General features: G+C 38.1%; 2 protein-coding genes across 11 annotated transcripts; one reads left to right on the forward strand and one right to left on the reverse strand.

Annotated features, from left to right (window-relative positions):
• On the forward strand, nucleotides 223–6,147 carry LOC109720014. Of its 10 annotated transcripts, none has more exons than XR_002218843.1 (5): nucleotides 223–340; nucleotides 636–774; nucleotides 2,001–2,066; nucleotides 2,554–2,638; nucleotides 5,803–6,144. XR_002218843.1 is itself a non-coding variant. In XM_020246875.1 (4 exons), the coding sequence occupies exons 3-4, from the start codon at nucleotides 2,615–2,617 to the stop codon at nucleotides 6,088–6,090; spliced, it is 312 nt and encodes a 103-aa protein (XP_020102464.1). In that variant the 5' UTR covers nucleotides 223–340; nucleotides 636–774; nucleotides 2,001–2,614; the 3' UTR covers nucleotides 6,091–6,147. The 10 variants fall into 10 exon arrangements, 1 of the variants encoding a protein (XP_020102464.1); XR_002218846.1 differs by having other exon boundaries at nucleotides 2,598–2,638; nucleotides 5,803–6,143; XR_002218845.1 differs by lacking the exon at nucleotides 2,554–2,638 and having other exon boundaries at nucleotides 2,001–2,324; nucleotides 5,803–6,147.
• LOC109720133 lies at nucleotides 15,497–16,872 on the reverse strand. Its single transcript, XM_020247021.1, has 2 exons — nucleotides 16,803–16,872; nucleotides 15,497–15,987 (listed from the first exon to the last, which is right to left on the reverse strand). The coding sequence occupies exons 1-2, from the start codon at nucleotides 16,870–16,872 to the stop codon at nucleotides 15,497–15,499; spliced, it is 561 nt and encodes a 186-aa protein (XP_020102610.1).

Raw genomic sequence — 17,133 nt, forward strand, 5'->3', positions numbered from 1 at the left:
TATGTTGCGATCTCGTATATTTATTTTTGCTGAAATTAGATGTAATCCTACTCGCTATGTTGTCCTGTTCAAAGCTTCAATCGAATTCTCAGGCTAAACTGGTTCTTTTCTTTTTTTTTTTTCTTTTAATTCTGCCTATTTTTCGATGTCTCCGGAGTCCGATTGATCATTTAGGGCCCGAAATTGTTCTTCATCTCCCTCGCGCTCTCTTCGATCTGTCTGCTGCCGATCAAATTTCGCAGATCTGAGTGATTTCAAAGTGATTGAGCCGATCGAGTTAAACTGCGATTTTCCTATTTGATCGCGTGGATTTGATCGCACTGCTCCAAAGCTTCCTTAGGTGCGTCGATCGTTATATTCTTCAATAATTATGTTTGGATTCATCCCAATTTAAGTATTTGTATCTATCGTTTTCGCTATTTGATTGTGCCTCTGTTGGGAAGTTTCATATAATTTTTTGATCTTCTCTTCTTATTTGATCTATATATAGTGTTAGATTGGATATTGTACATGTAGAGTGGAAATTTTTATTCTATATCTTAATTTTTGCTTGGTTGTGTTGTAGTTGGATTTGTTATTTTCAGCTAGGTATTTAGATTTTTCTGATTGTATCCCAGTTAACATCTCTGTCACAGGTGGTCCTCTTCACAAATCCAAGCTCAATTCCAAACTGCGGCACATCGCTCCTCTTCCTCTGCTGCTTCTTGTGCTTGTTTTTGGCAAAATTAAGCTCCAATTCGGACGACGGATCAAGAGAGATCACCATCGATACTGGTATAATCCCTTACCAGTATTTTTTAATTGAAACACCATCCACTATCTTTTTGCAATTCCAGCTAGGCCATGGGAAATAATTTCAGATCTGTGATTATTTGCTTAGAGACCTTGAGAAGATAAGCTTGTTCAGAATGTATCTATTAGCACAACAAAATGTCAACACTCCTTGATAGGTATTTATTAACTTCTTTATTCAGAAGCAGGAACTTACACTGGGCCTCTTTATTCAAACAGAGAAGAAAAAAGAAGGGATTCTTATCAATATGTTTTTGAATAGGTTAGATTGCAAATGTTTATGTGGGGCATTAAAGCATGTCAATGAGCTTCTTTTTGACAAAGTAGAAGAAACAGGAGACTCTTTAGTAGATTTCTATGACATGATTATAATGTGAAGGGTTTATGCTTCGAAAACCTAGCTAGTCGGAACTGGTGATGGAGTGAGGTATGCCTGGCTCTAGACTTTAACCAAGGTATCTTTAGATAGTGATTATATTACCTGGAGAGATTAAAACCCCGAATATTTATAAAGAAGGTAAGTATCTCGGAGACTGTTTATGATGTCCAAACATAGTAACGATAGTTAGTGAATACTGAACACAATAGTAATTTTTTTGTCCTGTTTGTTCTCTTGTGCTCTTTCTTGCATTCCTTCGAGGAAGCTAAGGCTTCTTTGTAATATGATACACACGGGACGATTATTCTTCATAAGAAAGACACAAATGGATGCACTCTAGTGAACTTTTCCAAGTTGATACACATGGGACGATTATTGAAAGATGATCCATTTGTATTTTCATCTCAAACAAAACAAGTATTCTATATACAAGGCCCCAGATATGAGGAATGGTCTCAAGTTGTCATGACAAAACCAAGAGACTTATACGATATGGGAGCACATTTGCAGGATAATGCTGAAACTTACACTCAATGCATGTCATGTGATGTTATTGTTACTGATGAATTAAATGACTGTATAAGTTGGGCTAGAAAAGATACTGATGAAAACAATGTAGTTTGATGTATTATAATCTCTATATAGTATTTAGAATGTCTAGTCTAGTTTTTATATACTCAAACTTTAGGGGCTTGCAGTTCTAATCCACTTTCCTTTTATTAAATATCTTTTTGTGAATTAGTAATAATTTAAACTTTTTTTGGGTGGTAATTGTGATGCACAAAACTTCTCTATTTTAATTTTTCTTTATGATGGTGCTTTCGACAAGGTGATTGCGGAATTAGCAAAAAGTGGTGAGATTCAAGCTACTGTCCTGTTGCATCCTTTACTCGAGGTATAACTTTTTATTTTGGATGCACAAGAAATATATTTTGCTTCTATTGTCCTTTTTTATATTTGGTTCTAGTTTGCTTCCATTGTCCTTTATATAAAAGAATGAAAGAGATTGTTCTCTATTGGCTTTTTATAATATTTTTTACATTCCCAGGTGATGTTATAGTGAGCTTCTTTAGCAATATGAAAAGATATAGATAGATTTTATCCCAAATACACTCAGAAGGATTGGATATTAATCATGCCAACAAAATAATTGGTAGGTCTGCCATTTTTATTGTCTAGTTTCTTTAGTAGATTAAATAGTTGGATTTTAATAGTAGACTAAAATTCATTATTATTTGTATTCTTATCGAGTAACTAAGATAACTATCTGCTTCTGAGCTTCTAATATCTTTCTTTCCTAATGAATCCTCTCTTGTAAATTTGTAATGGTGCTTATTCATTTGATCCTTTAATTTTTCCAAATTTGTTATCGACATTTGTAGACGTTTAAATGAGAGGAAATCGTACTTGGTTTGGAACGCTGTAGGTTGTCTTGGAGTTTCTATGGTCAGTGATCTTGTCAGAGAGGTATCTATATAAACACATATCTTTATTTGATTGCACTGTTGTTTCACCATATATTTCAGTAAGTTATATCTAGATTTAAAGTGATTTTTACTCAAGTATTCGCCTCTTCTAATGTCCATATTGTTTACCTTAACATGGATGATTACAAGCCCACTTAAATTAACATTACCAGCTAAACCTTTATTTTGGAGTTGGATTCTGTGTAGCACATAAGCTTGTGACATGTTGTAGTGATATTTTGTTGGTAAGTTTGTTATTGTTTATATTTACCTATCGTATGTGGTTGTAGTTATTCTTGTTTCAAATATGGTTGCATGGCTTCTTAGTGCATTTAAGGTGCTTACAGTCAATTTCAGACACTGGTTTGCTACAAATGGCTTACGAATTTGACTCTTTTAGTAGATTTGTTACCTTTGCTTTTGACTCAGTAACATTATGTTGTTACTAGATGTGTCAAGAACTTAACATCGATGGTTAAATTTGAAGGCAGAATGAGGTTGGAATTTTTTTACTTTTGTCACTGTTCGGTTGTTTTGTTCTTCTGTATATTGACTCATACATACTCTTTGGTATTAGTTGTATGTGAAGAAATTCAAGAAAGCTAACTTTTGAGATGACTTTTGAAGTAGAATAGGCTACATGTCAAGATTGTTCCTTGTCTTTTTCTTTTTCTTTTTTTTCCCCCTTTTTTTCTATTTTGGTTGACACTGGACTACTGGAGAAGCACCTCAAAATCTTGCTGGACAACAGATATAAATCTGTGTTCATGGTAGGACAAAGAATCTCTTAAGGAACTCCTTATAGTGGAATTTTTGAGGTAGGGTTGGATAACCACATTGTATTAGTACTCTTAATCCTTACCCTTGTTTAAGTTATACTTTTCCAAATTTGTCAATTATTTTTATAATAGTTGGTTTCCATACCCCTCATAAATACTTCTATGAGGTGCTTCTAAAATTCTTGTCCATCATGATAGGTTCCATGAGTAGTACTCTTTGCTGAAAGTTCAAACATGAAATTTTGTGAGGTGCGGGATTTAGTATCTCATTTGTGTAAAAGTATGGCTAATTTAGTTTTGATCTGTAAGTAGTTTTGGAAGTGCATTTCCAGGGAGATGTGAGGTGCTTTTAATTTTATCTATTACTTTCTATTTATCTACGAATCTCCTTGTGTGAAGTATGCTTAATTTCACATTCTAGACATGGAAGCGATTTTTTGGTCCATTTGAGGCAACAGGGTTGGAAATCACATGATTTCTTTCTAACACTTCTTTCATAGTGTATTGATTGCTAACTTTGATTTTATGTGTCAATTGTTCTGCATTGATGAGTCAGAATTTATTGAGTTCTTCTTTTCGTGATGCATTCAATATACTGTTGTTTTTAAAAGAAGAATTTAGAGGTGGGTCCTGAGAAATTAGTGAGAGCACCATCTTTTATTGGAGCTGTGGTCCTAGTCACATGAGAATCTGCCTTTAGTTTTTAGTTTACTTGCAAGTTCAAGTAGTCTGCCTACATTCAGTTCTGCTGTGAATTTTGATAAAGATTATGTTAGCGTTGGTAATATTTAATTTGTTTGTTTCCCTCTTATTCGTGAGCAGTAATGATTGTTTGGATAGCGACATATTGAAGCTATTGTATATTTTTTATTTTTCTGATAGTTCTTGTGGAAATTGAGCACAAAAATTTCCTTAAAACATATTGTACAAGACACCTGTTGTTTTGCGAGCGAAATATTTTTTCCGTTTTCAATTATTTCCTCTGTTTTCAGTTAGTTGACACATATTATCAGCCCATTAAGCAACAAAGTATCTGATTGTTGTTATCTTCTTCATTGCGTTTAGGAGTAGATAAGATAATACAAGTATTTTCATGGTACATGCTGCAGCACGTTTAGCATCATTCAGATTCGTCGGTGTAGATTCGTCTTAAGTTCTGAAACTTCTTGAATGTACTTATGCCTTAGTTTGGATTATTAAACCTTTGGCCTATGAGATTGTTATAAGCTTTTGGGTTTGTGTTTTGATTGAAAAGAATTGATGATCTACAATTAAGATTGCGGTCTATTTGTTTATGTAACCAACTATCTAGAGCATTGTTGTAGTGTATTAAGAGCCTATCACGAAGAGCAATCTATAATTTGCTTAACCAAGCAAGTTAAGATTCTATATGTAAGAGATCATCCCATTTTTTGCCTTTTCTCATGCATTTTGCGTATCATTGATCAAATTTAATATGACAACGATTGTATATCTATATATCTTTTGTTTCTTGCTATTCACAGAAACTCCGAGTTTCCACTAAAATATAACAGCAGCTTTTATTATATATATATATATATATATATATATATATATATATATATATAGTCCATGCCATATATGCATCTTCCTTTCCTTTCTTGAAACAAACTTATTCCCTCCAACATAGCAAATGAAAAGGAAAACATAGAAGTTGAGTATGATGTCCCTATCCAAGATAAGGTCCCCCAAGAATTCAGAAAAAGATAAAAGTAAGATTGTTGGGATCAAATGATGAAGTCAACTATTTTTCAAGCTGTTATATGGGATCAAATTAGGAGTGACCACATGTAGTTTTGCTCCAGATATAGAGGGAGGAATTAATGATTAATGATTATGTGGACTTAGTTTGACATGTCGCCCATTAATTTTGTATGCGGCCGGTTTAAATACAACACTGTGTTAAATGGTGAATGAGGGAAACTGATTCAGCAACTTCAATCTTAGCTGACGCACGGTGCAAATAGCAAGAGCGTTTATGCCCATAGTTCTTACACAAGAACAACCACAACCACTAGAACAAAGGCTTTAGCCTCAAATGTTACTGGTGTTGGCTGTATGGATCATATTCTACCAAGCTTACACTGTTTTGCAAAATAAAATAGTAATCTTCTTAGCAAGCCCGGAAAGAACAAACATCAAAATTCACCATCTCGCACTATATACACAATTTACCCTGATAATAATGGTTGCTGCTCCACGAATATAGATTAATTAAACTACTCCAAAGGAAAATCCATAGATTAATTAAACTAGAAAAGGAAAATCCACATGTGGTCTCCTAATCATTCATGGATTGTTGAATCATCTAAAAAGAAATCAAAATTCACAACCAAATTTAGCTTTTCTGACTTTTTTTTTACAGATTTTTTGTTCGATTAGAGATCGGGACCGTGGAGAGCTCGTCAGAGAGGAGATCGACAATGAGAATCTTGGCGGCGAGGAGATCGGTAGTGATAAACTCGTTGGCGAGGAGATCTGTGGCGAAGGACTCACCGGCAAGAAGAACGACAACGAGGAGATCAACGGCGAGGAGATCCATGCTAAACGGCTCGTCATAAAAGGGATCAGCGGGGAGGAACTCGTTGCCTATGAGCTCGCCGGCGAGGAGCTCACCGGCGAGGAGGAGGGGGTGAGCGTGGGGAGAGTGTGAGGTTTGTGGGAAGGGGAGAGTGTGAGGTTTTGAGGGATTTTTTTTTTAACAAAGCAGTTAGGCTGTAATTAAATGAAATTAAAATTTTATTTTAATCATATTTTAAATCTCTAAAATAAACTTAAAGATTTTGAAAGCTCTAAAAAAGAGAGCGTGGCAGTGTGTGCATGGAGACAAAAATTTGTACATTTTCTATTGTAGAAAACATTAGTTGCATCATGTCCACCGTGTCACTTATAGACCCTCCAACAAAAATTAGTTGCATTATCTCACTACTCACTACCACCTGATGAAGGAAACCTTTTAGGTGACGTGGCGAACGGGTCCTAGAGAACCATCTCTCGTATTCACGTTAGAGAGAGAGAAACGGGGACTGGCCCGCGTGATTATTTTATTCACCATATAATTTTTATTTGGAGACTAAATTTTAATCAAATTTAGTCATTTTAATTTAATTTTAAATAATTTAATTTAACTTTAAATTTAATAAGTTAATTTTTAAAAATTAAAAATTAAAATTTAATTTAATTAATAAATTGTAATTTATTTATTTATTTAAGTTAAATTTAATTAATTTTTAAAAAATAAATGAAAATAATTAATAGGTAAACACTAATTAATAAAGCTCTTGAATTTAAAAATTTAACTAAATTAACTAGAATAAAATAATTAAAAAAAGTTCAGAGGTGTGAATCAAAATAAAATTAAAATTCATAGAGCAATTTCAAAATGATCTGAAGTTGAATGTGTCTCTGTACATTTTCACCCTCAATTTTTAACAACTACAGTTTTTTCACCTTCACTATACATTATTTTGATATAAACGTTTTAAATATTTTATTTTTATTGTAATTTTATTAATAATATGCGTCAATTTTTTTTATCATCATTATAGCTAACCAAATAGTGGTAAAAAATTAGTCATTTAGTAGCGAAAGTAGTATTGCCACCTTAAAGTTAATTAATTGGTGGCAAAATTTTTTTATCGCCACTTAAAGTTAATTAATTGGTGGCAAAATATTTTATCACCACTATAGGTAAGCAAATAATGACGATAAAATAATTATTTAGTGGCAAAAGTAGTATTGCCACTTAAAGTTAATTAATTAGTGGCAAAATTTTTTATCGCCACTTAAAGTTAATTAATTGGTGACAAAATTTTTTATAATGGCGATAAAATAATCATTTAGTGGCGAAAGTAGTATTGCCACTTTAAGTTAATTAATTAGTGGCAATATTTTTTATCGCCATCATAAATAACGATTTAGTGGTGATAAAATTATTATTTAGTGGCGAAAGTAGTATCACCACTTTAAGTTAGTTAATCGATGGCCATTCTTTTTATCGCCACCGTAGATAACCAAATAGTGGCAATAAAATAATCATTTAATGGCGAAAGTAGCATTGTCACTTTTAGTTAACTAATCGGTGGTAATTTTTTTTTATCGCCACAAAAAGTAACTATATAGTGGCGACAAAATTTATCGCCACATTATTTTTGCCACCAATAATGTCTTTTCTTGTAGTATGTTGATTGGGTATCCAATATAGTTTCAGTACGAAAAAAAATGGTAAACTTAGAGTTTGCATTGATTTTAGAACTTAAATTTGGCTACGCCTAAAGATGAATATCCAATGCCTATGACCGATATGTTAGTAGATTCGGCAGCCGGAAATGAAATCCTATCCTTTATGGACGGACATGCCGATTACAATCAGATTTATATTGCCGAAGAGGATGTAGCTAAAACAGCTTTTAGATGCCCAGGGTTTATTCGGACCTTTGAATGGGTAGTTATGCCGTTCGGTTTAAAAAATGCTGGAGCGACTTATCAGAGAGCAATGAATTTTATTTTTCATGACTTGATTGGCAAGATGTTGGAGGTTTACATCGATGATATAGTTGTAAAATCCAAATCACAAGTCGATCATTGGGCGGATTTAAAACTCGCTTTCGAAAGAATAAAAAAATATAATTTGAAAATGAACCCTTTAAAATGTGCTTTTGGAGTTTCAGCAGAAAATTTCTTAGTATTTCTGGTACATAAAAAGGGGATCGAAATTGATAAAAACGAAGCGAAAGTTATAGTAGAATTTCCGCCACCAAGAAATAAAAAAGAGTTGCAGAGTTTATTAGGAAAAATTAATTATTTGCGGCGATTCATATCAAATTTGGCCAGTAGAATAGGAGTTTTCACTCCATTACTTCAGCTCAAAAGTCAGGAAGAATTTATTTGGACAGAGGAACAACAATGAGCATTTGAAAATATAAAAAGATACTTCGCAAATCCTCCAGTCCTTATGCCTCCTAAACAAGGACAGCCGATGAAGTTATACATTTTGGCTGTAGAAGAAAATTTAGGATGTTTGTTGGCTCAAGAAAATGAAGAAAAAAAAGAACAAGCCATTTACTATCTAAGCAGGTGATTGTTAGATGCCAAAAAGCGACATTCGGCAATTAAAAAATTATGTTTGGCTTTATTCTATGCTTGTACAAAATTAAGATATTATATTTTACTAACCGAAGTATCGATAATATGCAAAACTGATCTGGTGAAATATATGTTATCTAAGCCAGTATTAAGAGGTCAAATCGGACGGTGGATGTTGGCCTTGTCCGAATTCTCTCTTAGCTATGTCCCGGCAAAAGCTGTTAAGGGACAAGCAATAGCCAATTTTCTGGTTGATCATCCATGTGTTGAATTTGAAGAGCTGATTAAACAAAATTTAATCGGCTGTCAACCTTGGATACTTTATTTTGACGGCTCAAAAACAGCCGAATCCGCGGGAGCTGGAGTGGTTATACAGTCTCTTGAGGGATAGATTCATCAATTTGCCTTTGAATTAGATTTCGGCTGTTCCAATAATCAAGACGAATATGAGGCCTCAATAATTGGCCTTGAAATTCTATAAGAATTAGAAGTATATTCGGTTAAAGTCATCGGTGATTCACAACTGGTAATTAGACAGGTGAATGGAGAATACCGATGTTAGAACCGAAATTTGCAAAATTATATGAGAAAAACTTTAGAATTACTTTGCAGTTTCGGAGAAGTCAAGTTTGAACACATGACCAGAGAAGAAAATGAACAGGCTAATGAGCTAGCCCAATCGGCTTCAGGGCATAAAGAGCCGAAATGGGATGAAGTAAAACTAGAACGACGATTATTGCCATCGGTTCATATGAGAGAACCGACTGTAATCGCCCCCATAGAGGCCAAAGAAGATTGGAGAAAGGTTATAATCGAATATTTAGAGAATCCTAATAAGCGAGTCGACTATAATATTCAAAGAAGGGCAATCGGCTATTGTCTATTGGACGGACAGCTCTATAAAAGAACAGCCGAAGAAGTTTTATTGAAATGTTTAGGGCCTAAAGAAGCTTTGTTGGTAATGGGAGAAACTCATGAGGGTTTGTGTGGAGCCCATTTAGCGGAAAAAAGGCTAAGATGGACAATTCAACACTTAGGATATTACTGGCAAACTATGCATCAAGACTGCATAGAATATGCTAAAGGTTGCCAAGATTGTCAATTTCATGGCTCAGTACAAAAAGTTCCTGCCTCTGAGATGTATGCGATAATTAAACCTTGGCCTTTCAGGGGTTGGGCCATAGATTTAATTGGAGAAACTCAGCCGAACTCTTCGGCTGGTCATAAGTTTCTGATAGTGGCCATTGATTATTTCACTAAGTGGGTAGAAGTAAAACCTGCTAAGTTGGTCACTCAAAAAGAAATTGTCGATTTTTTTGAAGGCTTTATAATTCATCGTTTTGGAGTTCCCGAGACGATTACAACCTATTAAGGAACAATGTTTATCGGAGGGCAATTTGTTCGGTTCGTCAAATCCAGAAAGTTAAAGTTGCTTCATTCATCACCTTATTACGCTCAGGCCAATGGACAAGCCGAAGCAGCAAATAAGGTAATCATAAATATTATGAAGTGGCATATTGGAAAATATCCAAGAAAATGGAATGAAAAACTTTCCGAAATATTATGGGCATGCTGACCTTCAGTAAAAACGGCAACAGGGATGACACCGTTCCAATTAGTGTACGGCCATGAGGCTGTAGTATCAGCCGAAATAACAGTTTCCTATTTGAGAGTAGAAAAACAAAAAGAATCGACGGCTGATGAATATAAAATTTTAATGAATGAAAGAATAGGAGAAATGAATGAAACTCGACTGATGGCTGTAGATCATTTACAAGCTTATTAGAGCCGAGTGCGCAGTGCGTATAATAAAAAGGTTAGAGCTAAGTCTTTCACAGTTGGAGACTTGGTTCTTAGAATAATAATCCCAATCGGTCGAAAGGACCGAGTATATGGAAAATGGTCTCCAAATTGGGAAGGACCATTTTAGGTTAGCAGAATTACAAAAGGGAATGCATATTATTTAAAGAGCGTAGACGAGTTAAAAAATGAGAAGCTAATCAATGAAAAATATCTGAAGAAATACTACCTATCCATATGGGAAAAGGAATAAAATCAGAGTTAGACTATTACAATTGACAAGCCGAATCAAGGCAATAAATCCTTAAGCTGATTCCATTCGGCTATTAAGTTGGCTTGAGCGGTCTCGGCTACTTTTCTCCTACGCTTCATCAGGGAATGCACTTTGTAAAGCTGAGAAAGTTTATCTTGAAGCTTCATGCCTTTGCTCGTTTTGACCTTCAGTTGATCTTGCAAAAGAAGTCGACGCTCAGAAGTGCGAGCCAAAGTCGATTCGGCTACAGCTAATTCCTCCTTAAGAGTTGAAATCCGTTGCTGCAACGCCGATTCTTGGTTTTTAAGGCTTGATCTTCTCGACTTATGTCAGTTATTGGAGTCGCCACTCCAGGAACTGTCGATTTGAAGTGGTCGACTTGATGGAAGTGGTGGTCTAAAGATGAAAACTCGGCAGTTGGAGATTGTTGCTGAGACAAGAAAGAAGAAAGCCGAGATGATAAAGTTTCTACAAAACATTTGCCAGCAGAAGAAATGTCTGGCTGATCGGCTAAATCAAACAAAAGTGCGCATAGCCGATCGAATTGCTCTGAAGTTCGAGCCAAGGATGGGAGACCATGACTATACAATCTTAGATACTCATCAAATTTTTGTTGAGTGTCTGTTGACATAACGACAGTTGATAAGTCGTCTCTCTCGTTGGAATTGGGACTCGAAACCAACAGAGCATGAAGAGTTGCAGAAAGAGGGTCTTCAATTTCGGGCACTGAGGCTTCAGGAGTCGAGTGGGGTATTGCATTTGCCTCCTTAACACTCTCCTTCAAAGGTGCGCCTATATTTTCCCTCTCTGTTGTTGTTGTTAGAGTAGAGAAGGGCGGTGCCACATCACTTGTCGGCACTTCCTTTATCATTTCTTGGGCAGCCCGTTTCTTTTCTGCCTCTCACTTCTTCTCAAGACGGGCCTCTCGACGGAGTTGTCTATCAATCTGCGTCCCCAAAGAAGAAGAAAAATGGGCTCTTGAAAGGTCTTCAGGAGGTGACTATTTTATTAAGAAGAAATGATAAATGAATCGAAACAAAAGAAAGATTGAGTTTAGCTAACCGAATTGATTTACCTCAATTGTGATTGGCTCATTAGGAACAGAGGCTTGCTCTGAGACATCAGCCGAAGGTGTTTCTTCGGCTTTTCCTTCTAGAACATCAGCCGAAGATATATCTTCAGCTCTTTTCTCTAAAACATCAGCCGAAAGTATATCTTCGGCTCTTTTCTCTAAAACATCAGCCGAAGACATGCCTTCAGCTCTCTTAGAATGCGGTTTCTTGGCAACGGACTTACGCCGCTTCGGAGGCGGCGGAGGAGTAGACTATTCAGGCTCTATTGGTCTTTTCTCTGAAGCTGGGACCGATGAAGAAGATGGAATCGACTATATATGAAATAGATAAAGATAAAAGTAAGCAATAATCATATAAGTAAAAGAAAAATCAAATAAAAAAAAGAGTAGAGCTTACTACAGAAGAAGCAGGTGGGACGTCAGAGTTATAATCGGGTGTCACGCCCGAGCCCGCCTCTTAGGTCGGATTCGGGCACGCCGACAGACCGCCGAACGGACAGGGTTTCTCCTGTACCGCAGACAGAGTCTCCCCTGTACGTTCAAGGCGTCACAATCCATACAATGCGCGAGGTTCCAACCAGGAACATCATATAAATATAGATTGCATAAGGAAGGTATCGAAACATAAATACATCTATGCTATTACACGCATTTATCTCACATTACATTTTACATATTACATTGCATTCTTTGATTCTTACATCCAAATACAATCCAATTCTTACACTCAAGTTTTAGCGAGATTATTACAACTTGGTCTTTTCATTTTTCATATCCCTAAGTAGCCGACTCAAGGTATTGGCGTACTGCTATCCCTGGTCTCAGTGGTAGGGTGCTAACTGTAGACCTACGCCCTTTCCTCGCGCTGCCGCGCCGCTCACGTGTGAACCTGTACCCCAAAAATAACACGGGGGTGAGAACTGTTGTCCATAGTTCCCAGTGGGTACGGCCACCCAAGAAAAGAGCTTGACCCACCAGGTCCAAAGGAGGCACTGCAAACATGTTAGTCCAATAGATATATATATGACATCATATAATTCATGTTCATGCCTCACAATATGCAATATGCAAATCATGCAACTCATATAAGTAGACTAATTGTGTCACGCCCCGGGACCGATGCCAATTTGGCCCGACCCGAGCACGTCAAACAGACGCCGAACGGACAGAGTTTCCCCTATCCGCCCAAGGCTCATCACATTCACATTTTCATCAATAGAGAAAAGCACTAGCGGAATCATACACAAACGGCTTACACGAGGGTAAGCAATGGCCATTAGTGAAAGAAAAAGGAAACTAAACATTCACAAATAACATGATTCATTTTGGATCATATACATTGCATTCATCTAGTAATTTTGAATTCTTTGCATTCCATTACATAACTTCATCATTTCTTTCTTACATCACATTTTCCTCAAAGTAAGCTTTACATTCTTATCTTTACATTACTAATCATCAAATACAAAAGATGATCATAAGGTACTTTACTACAAAATGAAACCCAACATTGGCGGCCTCTGACTAAGGCGCGATTCCTTTACCTCGGTCGCTCGCCGGCTCGCTCGGTCCCGGCTCTGTGGAAATAGTGGGGTGAGAACTACAACAAAGTTCCCAGTGGGTTCGGCCCCAGCATCACCGACTTTCCCACTAGGACTAACTCAGGCATAATAGAAAGGATAAGTAAGATATAGTAACCAATCTATAACATGATGCTAATATGCCTGAACAAAAGCAAGGGATATGCTCAACATTGAATAAATGCAGATTATGCAATTTCTTTATTCTTTTTACTTTACTCTTTGTTCTTTGTTCTTTACACTTTGTTCTTTGCTCTTTGCTCTTTAATCATTAAGGCTAACCCGGGGGTTTCGCCACATTAACTTGCTTCACATTAAGTCCATCATCGCAGGAACTCACCAGCTAGGACCGTCCTTACGGGTCTACTCCAACCCGGATGCATAACTCCGGAGCGCATCGCCCGAGGGGGAGCGACCGCCCTCGAGCACGGAACTCATAGCAAGTATGATCATATCCTTAACTCAAAGGATTTATAAGTTCAATCTTGACTTTACACTAGCTCTAGTGTTCTTTACATCACTTTATGTTGCAAACTCATGCAATCACATTCTTTACATTGTCCTTTACTTTTGCTAACTCTAGCAATTATATTCTTTACATTCTTTACTTTTGGCTACCTCTAGCATTTTCACGTTCTTTACTTCCCACATTGCGTTAACTTTAAGCATTATCATTTTCAGCATTCTTTACATTACATTGGTTCTTTACCTCACACTATCTCTAGTGTCTCTTTACTTTACATTTTCAAATGCCACTCGATCTATGTCATTGTGCCACTCTGTTCTTTTGCTCACTTTGGGTACTCACATTTTCTCTCATGCATACATCTAGGGTTTTGACATTATTAGGTTCTCAACCATCTCATTATGCAAGTTGTGCTCACAATCATGCAATCATCACATTTCATCATTACTTTACCCTAATATGCATGCAACAATATATAGAACATATGCTCAAAGAATGACACATTAGGCATAGAGAGAATTTCAATGAGTTTGAGAAGCACCACCCACCTCGTAGGCTTTCAAAGGTGCTCCGATGATTTTCTTGGGATTTTTAGACCTTTCGTTCTTTACCTGCGGCAAAACGAACCCTTATTAGGCCATTTCGCTCATAACTTTACTTTGACTTTTCGTAACGTTAATCCGAGCGCACCAACGCGTCGGAAATACCCCCAATTAGGTTTCTAGAGGGTCAATTGCACTTAGAAACCCTCATGAGCAAAAGCCCCAATTTGGTGCCCTAGCTCCAACACATGTATCAAACCTAGGGTTTGATCTCATTGGGAAGCAAAAATAGCTTCATTATACTCTAAAAAGTTCATTAGAACCATCTTTAGACAAATCAAAACCCTACTTAGGGTTTCACCATGAGACGTGATGAAGCTCACCTCAAGCTTCACCATTTCTATGGTTTTGATCTCAAAGGAAGCAAAAGAAAAGCTTCAAATACTCAAATGGTTCCATAAAACCCATTTCAAGCTTAATCCAAACCCTAAATTAGGTTCTACCGTGATTAGGGTTCAAAGCTTACCTTATAAGCTTTCCTTTCTTGAACTAGAGAGGAAGAAGATGAAGCCTCTTTGCTTCTTGATCTTCTCCTTCACTTTCTTCTCCTTCTTCCCCTTCTTTTCTTCCTTTCTTTTTCTTCTCCTTTGTCTTCTAGAGAGAGAGAGGGAGAGAAAAGAGTGTGGGAGGGTGAGAATGAGAGAAATGTCTCATTTACCCCATTACTATACTCAATGGGTTGCAAAATTGCAGCTAAACCCCTAAACTTTTACCCTTTCACCCAGCCTGGACTGGGCTGATAGCGCAGGCAGGGACCGGTCTCTCTCCTTTAGGGACCGGTTCCCGAACGTCGTCCCAGCGCAGCCAGAGCTGCTGCGCGCAGTGCAACCGGTCTCTCCTGGTGGGACCGGTCTCTCGGGGACCGGTCTCTCAGACAGGGACCGGTTCCCGAGAGCTGGTTTCTCAGGACTTAGCCGATTTTTCGGCTGTCTCATTTCATATGCGTTCGGGGACCGGTCTCTCCCACTAGGAACCGGTCCCCGAGAGCTCAAAATCTGCAGTTTTGCAGAATTTGATTCTTTAGCTCTCGAAAACCTCCCGTAACTCACTTTTGATCGTATTAACACCTTCGGACTTTCCGAAGTGTACCATCTTCACACTTTGGTCAATTTGACTAAAGTCCGATATTTATTTTCCGAATTTTCGGTATATTACATTCTCCACCCCTTAAAATAATTTCGTCCGCGAAATTACGCATACCTCAACTCGTCGATTCGAATAGATGCGGATACTCTCGCCGCATGGTTTCCTCGAGCTCCCAAGTGGCTTCTCGCGCCGCGTGGTTGCTCCACTGGACCTTTACATATGGAATTTTGCGACTTCGCAGCTTCTTCACTTCTCTATCGAGGATGCACACTGGGTACTCCTCATAAGACATATCTTCACGTAGCTCCACGGGCTCGTATTCTAATACATGTGCCGAGTTGCGAATATACTTTCGAAGATTCGACACATGGAACACATTGTGAACTCCCGCGAGTCTCGGTGGTAGTGCGAGCTTGTATGCTACCGCACCCACACGCTCCAATATCTCAAATGGTCCGACATAACGGGAGCTTAGCTTCCCACGGACCCCAAATCGTTTGACTCCTCGCATCGGCGATACTCTCAAAAATACACGGTCTCCAACCGCGAACTCTAAATCCTTTCTTCGCTTGTCGGCATAACTCCTTTGCCGAGATTGCGCTGCCGCTAATCGTTGACGAGCAAGGCGAACTTTTTCTTCCGCCTCCTGCACTACATCCGGGCCAAGAGCCGCTATCTCGCCCACGTCGCTCCAATGGATAGGAGAACGACACTTGCGTCCATAAAGTGCCTCAAATGGCGCCATCGCGATACTTTCTTGATAGCTATTGTTATAGGCGAACTCCGCCATGGGCAAGAAATCATGCCATCCTCCTTTGTAATCTAGCACACACGCTCGAAGCAAGTCCTCAAGGATTTGTATTGTCCGCTCTGACTGTCCATCACTCTGAGGATGAAACGCCGTGCTAAAGTCGAGCCGTGTGCCTAGCGCGTCTTGCAAGCTCTTCCAAAAATGGGATGTGAACATGGGGTCTCGATCCGACACGATCGATACTAGAACCCCATGAAGTCTCACAACCTCGTCGAGATACACCTGAGCTAACTTGTCTTCCGACCACGTAGTATGTATCGGCAAGAAGTGTGCCGATTTTGTCAATCGATCCACTATCACCCATACCGCATCGTGTCCGCCTTGTGATCGAGGCAAACCGGTAATAAAATCCATTGCTATATCTTCCCATTTCCAAACGGGTATTGGTAGACTTTGTAGCTTTCCCGCCGAAAATCGGCGCTCGGTTTTCACTTATTGGCACGTTAGACATTGCGCCACGAATTCCCCAATATCTCTCTTCATACCCGGCCACCAATAATGCTCTTTCAAGTCTTTATACATCTTAGTGCCGCCGGGGTGTATGCTATACGGGGATTGGTGCGCCTCTTGCATAATCGCCCTTCGTAACTCATCATCGTTTGGTACACACCATCGACTTCGAAATCGAAGTGCGCCATCGGCTCCAATGCCAAAATCTTCGGCTTTACCGCTCTCAACATCACCCCGGACCTTTTGGAGATAAGGATCCGAAGCTTGTAACTCTTTGATTCTTTCAAATAGGGTCGGTTGCACAACTAATGCAGCAAGTGTAGCTGGCACTCCCGGTGCCACCACCTCCAACCCAAGACGTTGCATTTCCTTTTGCAGTAGCGGTTGAGGCGTAATTGCCGTCGCTAAGTTCTCCGCCGATTTTCTACTTAGAGCATCGGCCACGACATTGGCTTTTCCCTTCCTGGGATACGTGTAATGTGACAGCATAT

Source organism: Ananas comosus, linkage group 14 (genome assembly GCF_001540865.1).
Source record: "Ananas comosus cultivar F153 linkage group 14, ASM154086v1, whole genome shotgun sequence".
In the NCBI taxonomy this organism is placed as follows: domain Eukaryota; kingdom Viridiplantae; phylum Streptophyta; class Magnoliopsida; order Poales; family Bromeliaceae; genus Ananas; species Ananas comosus.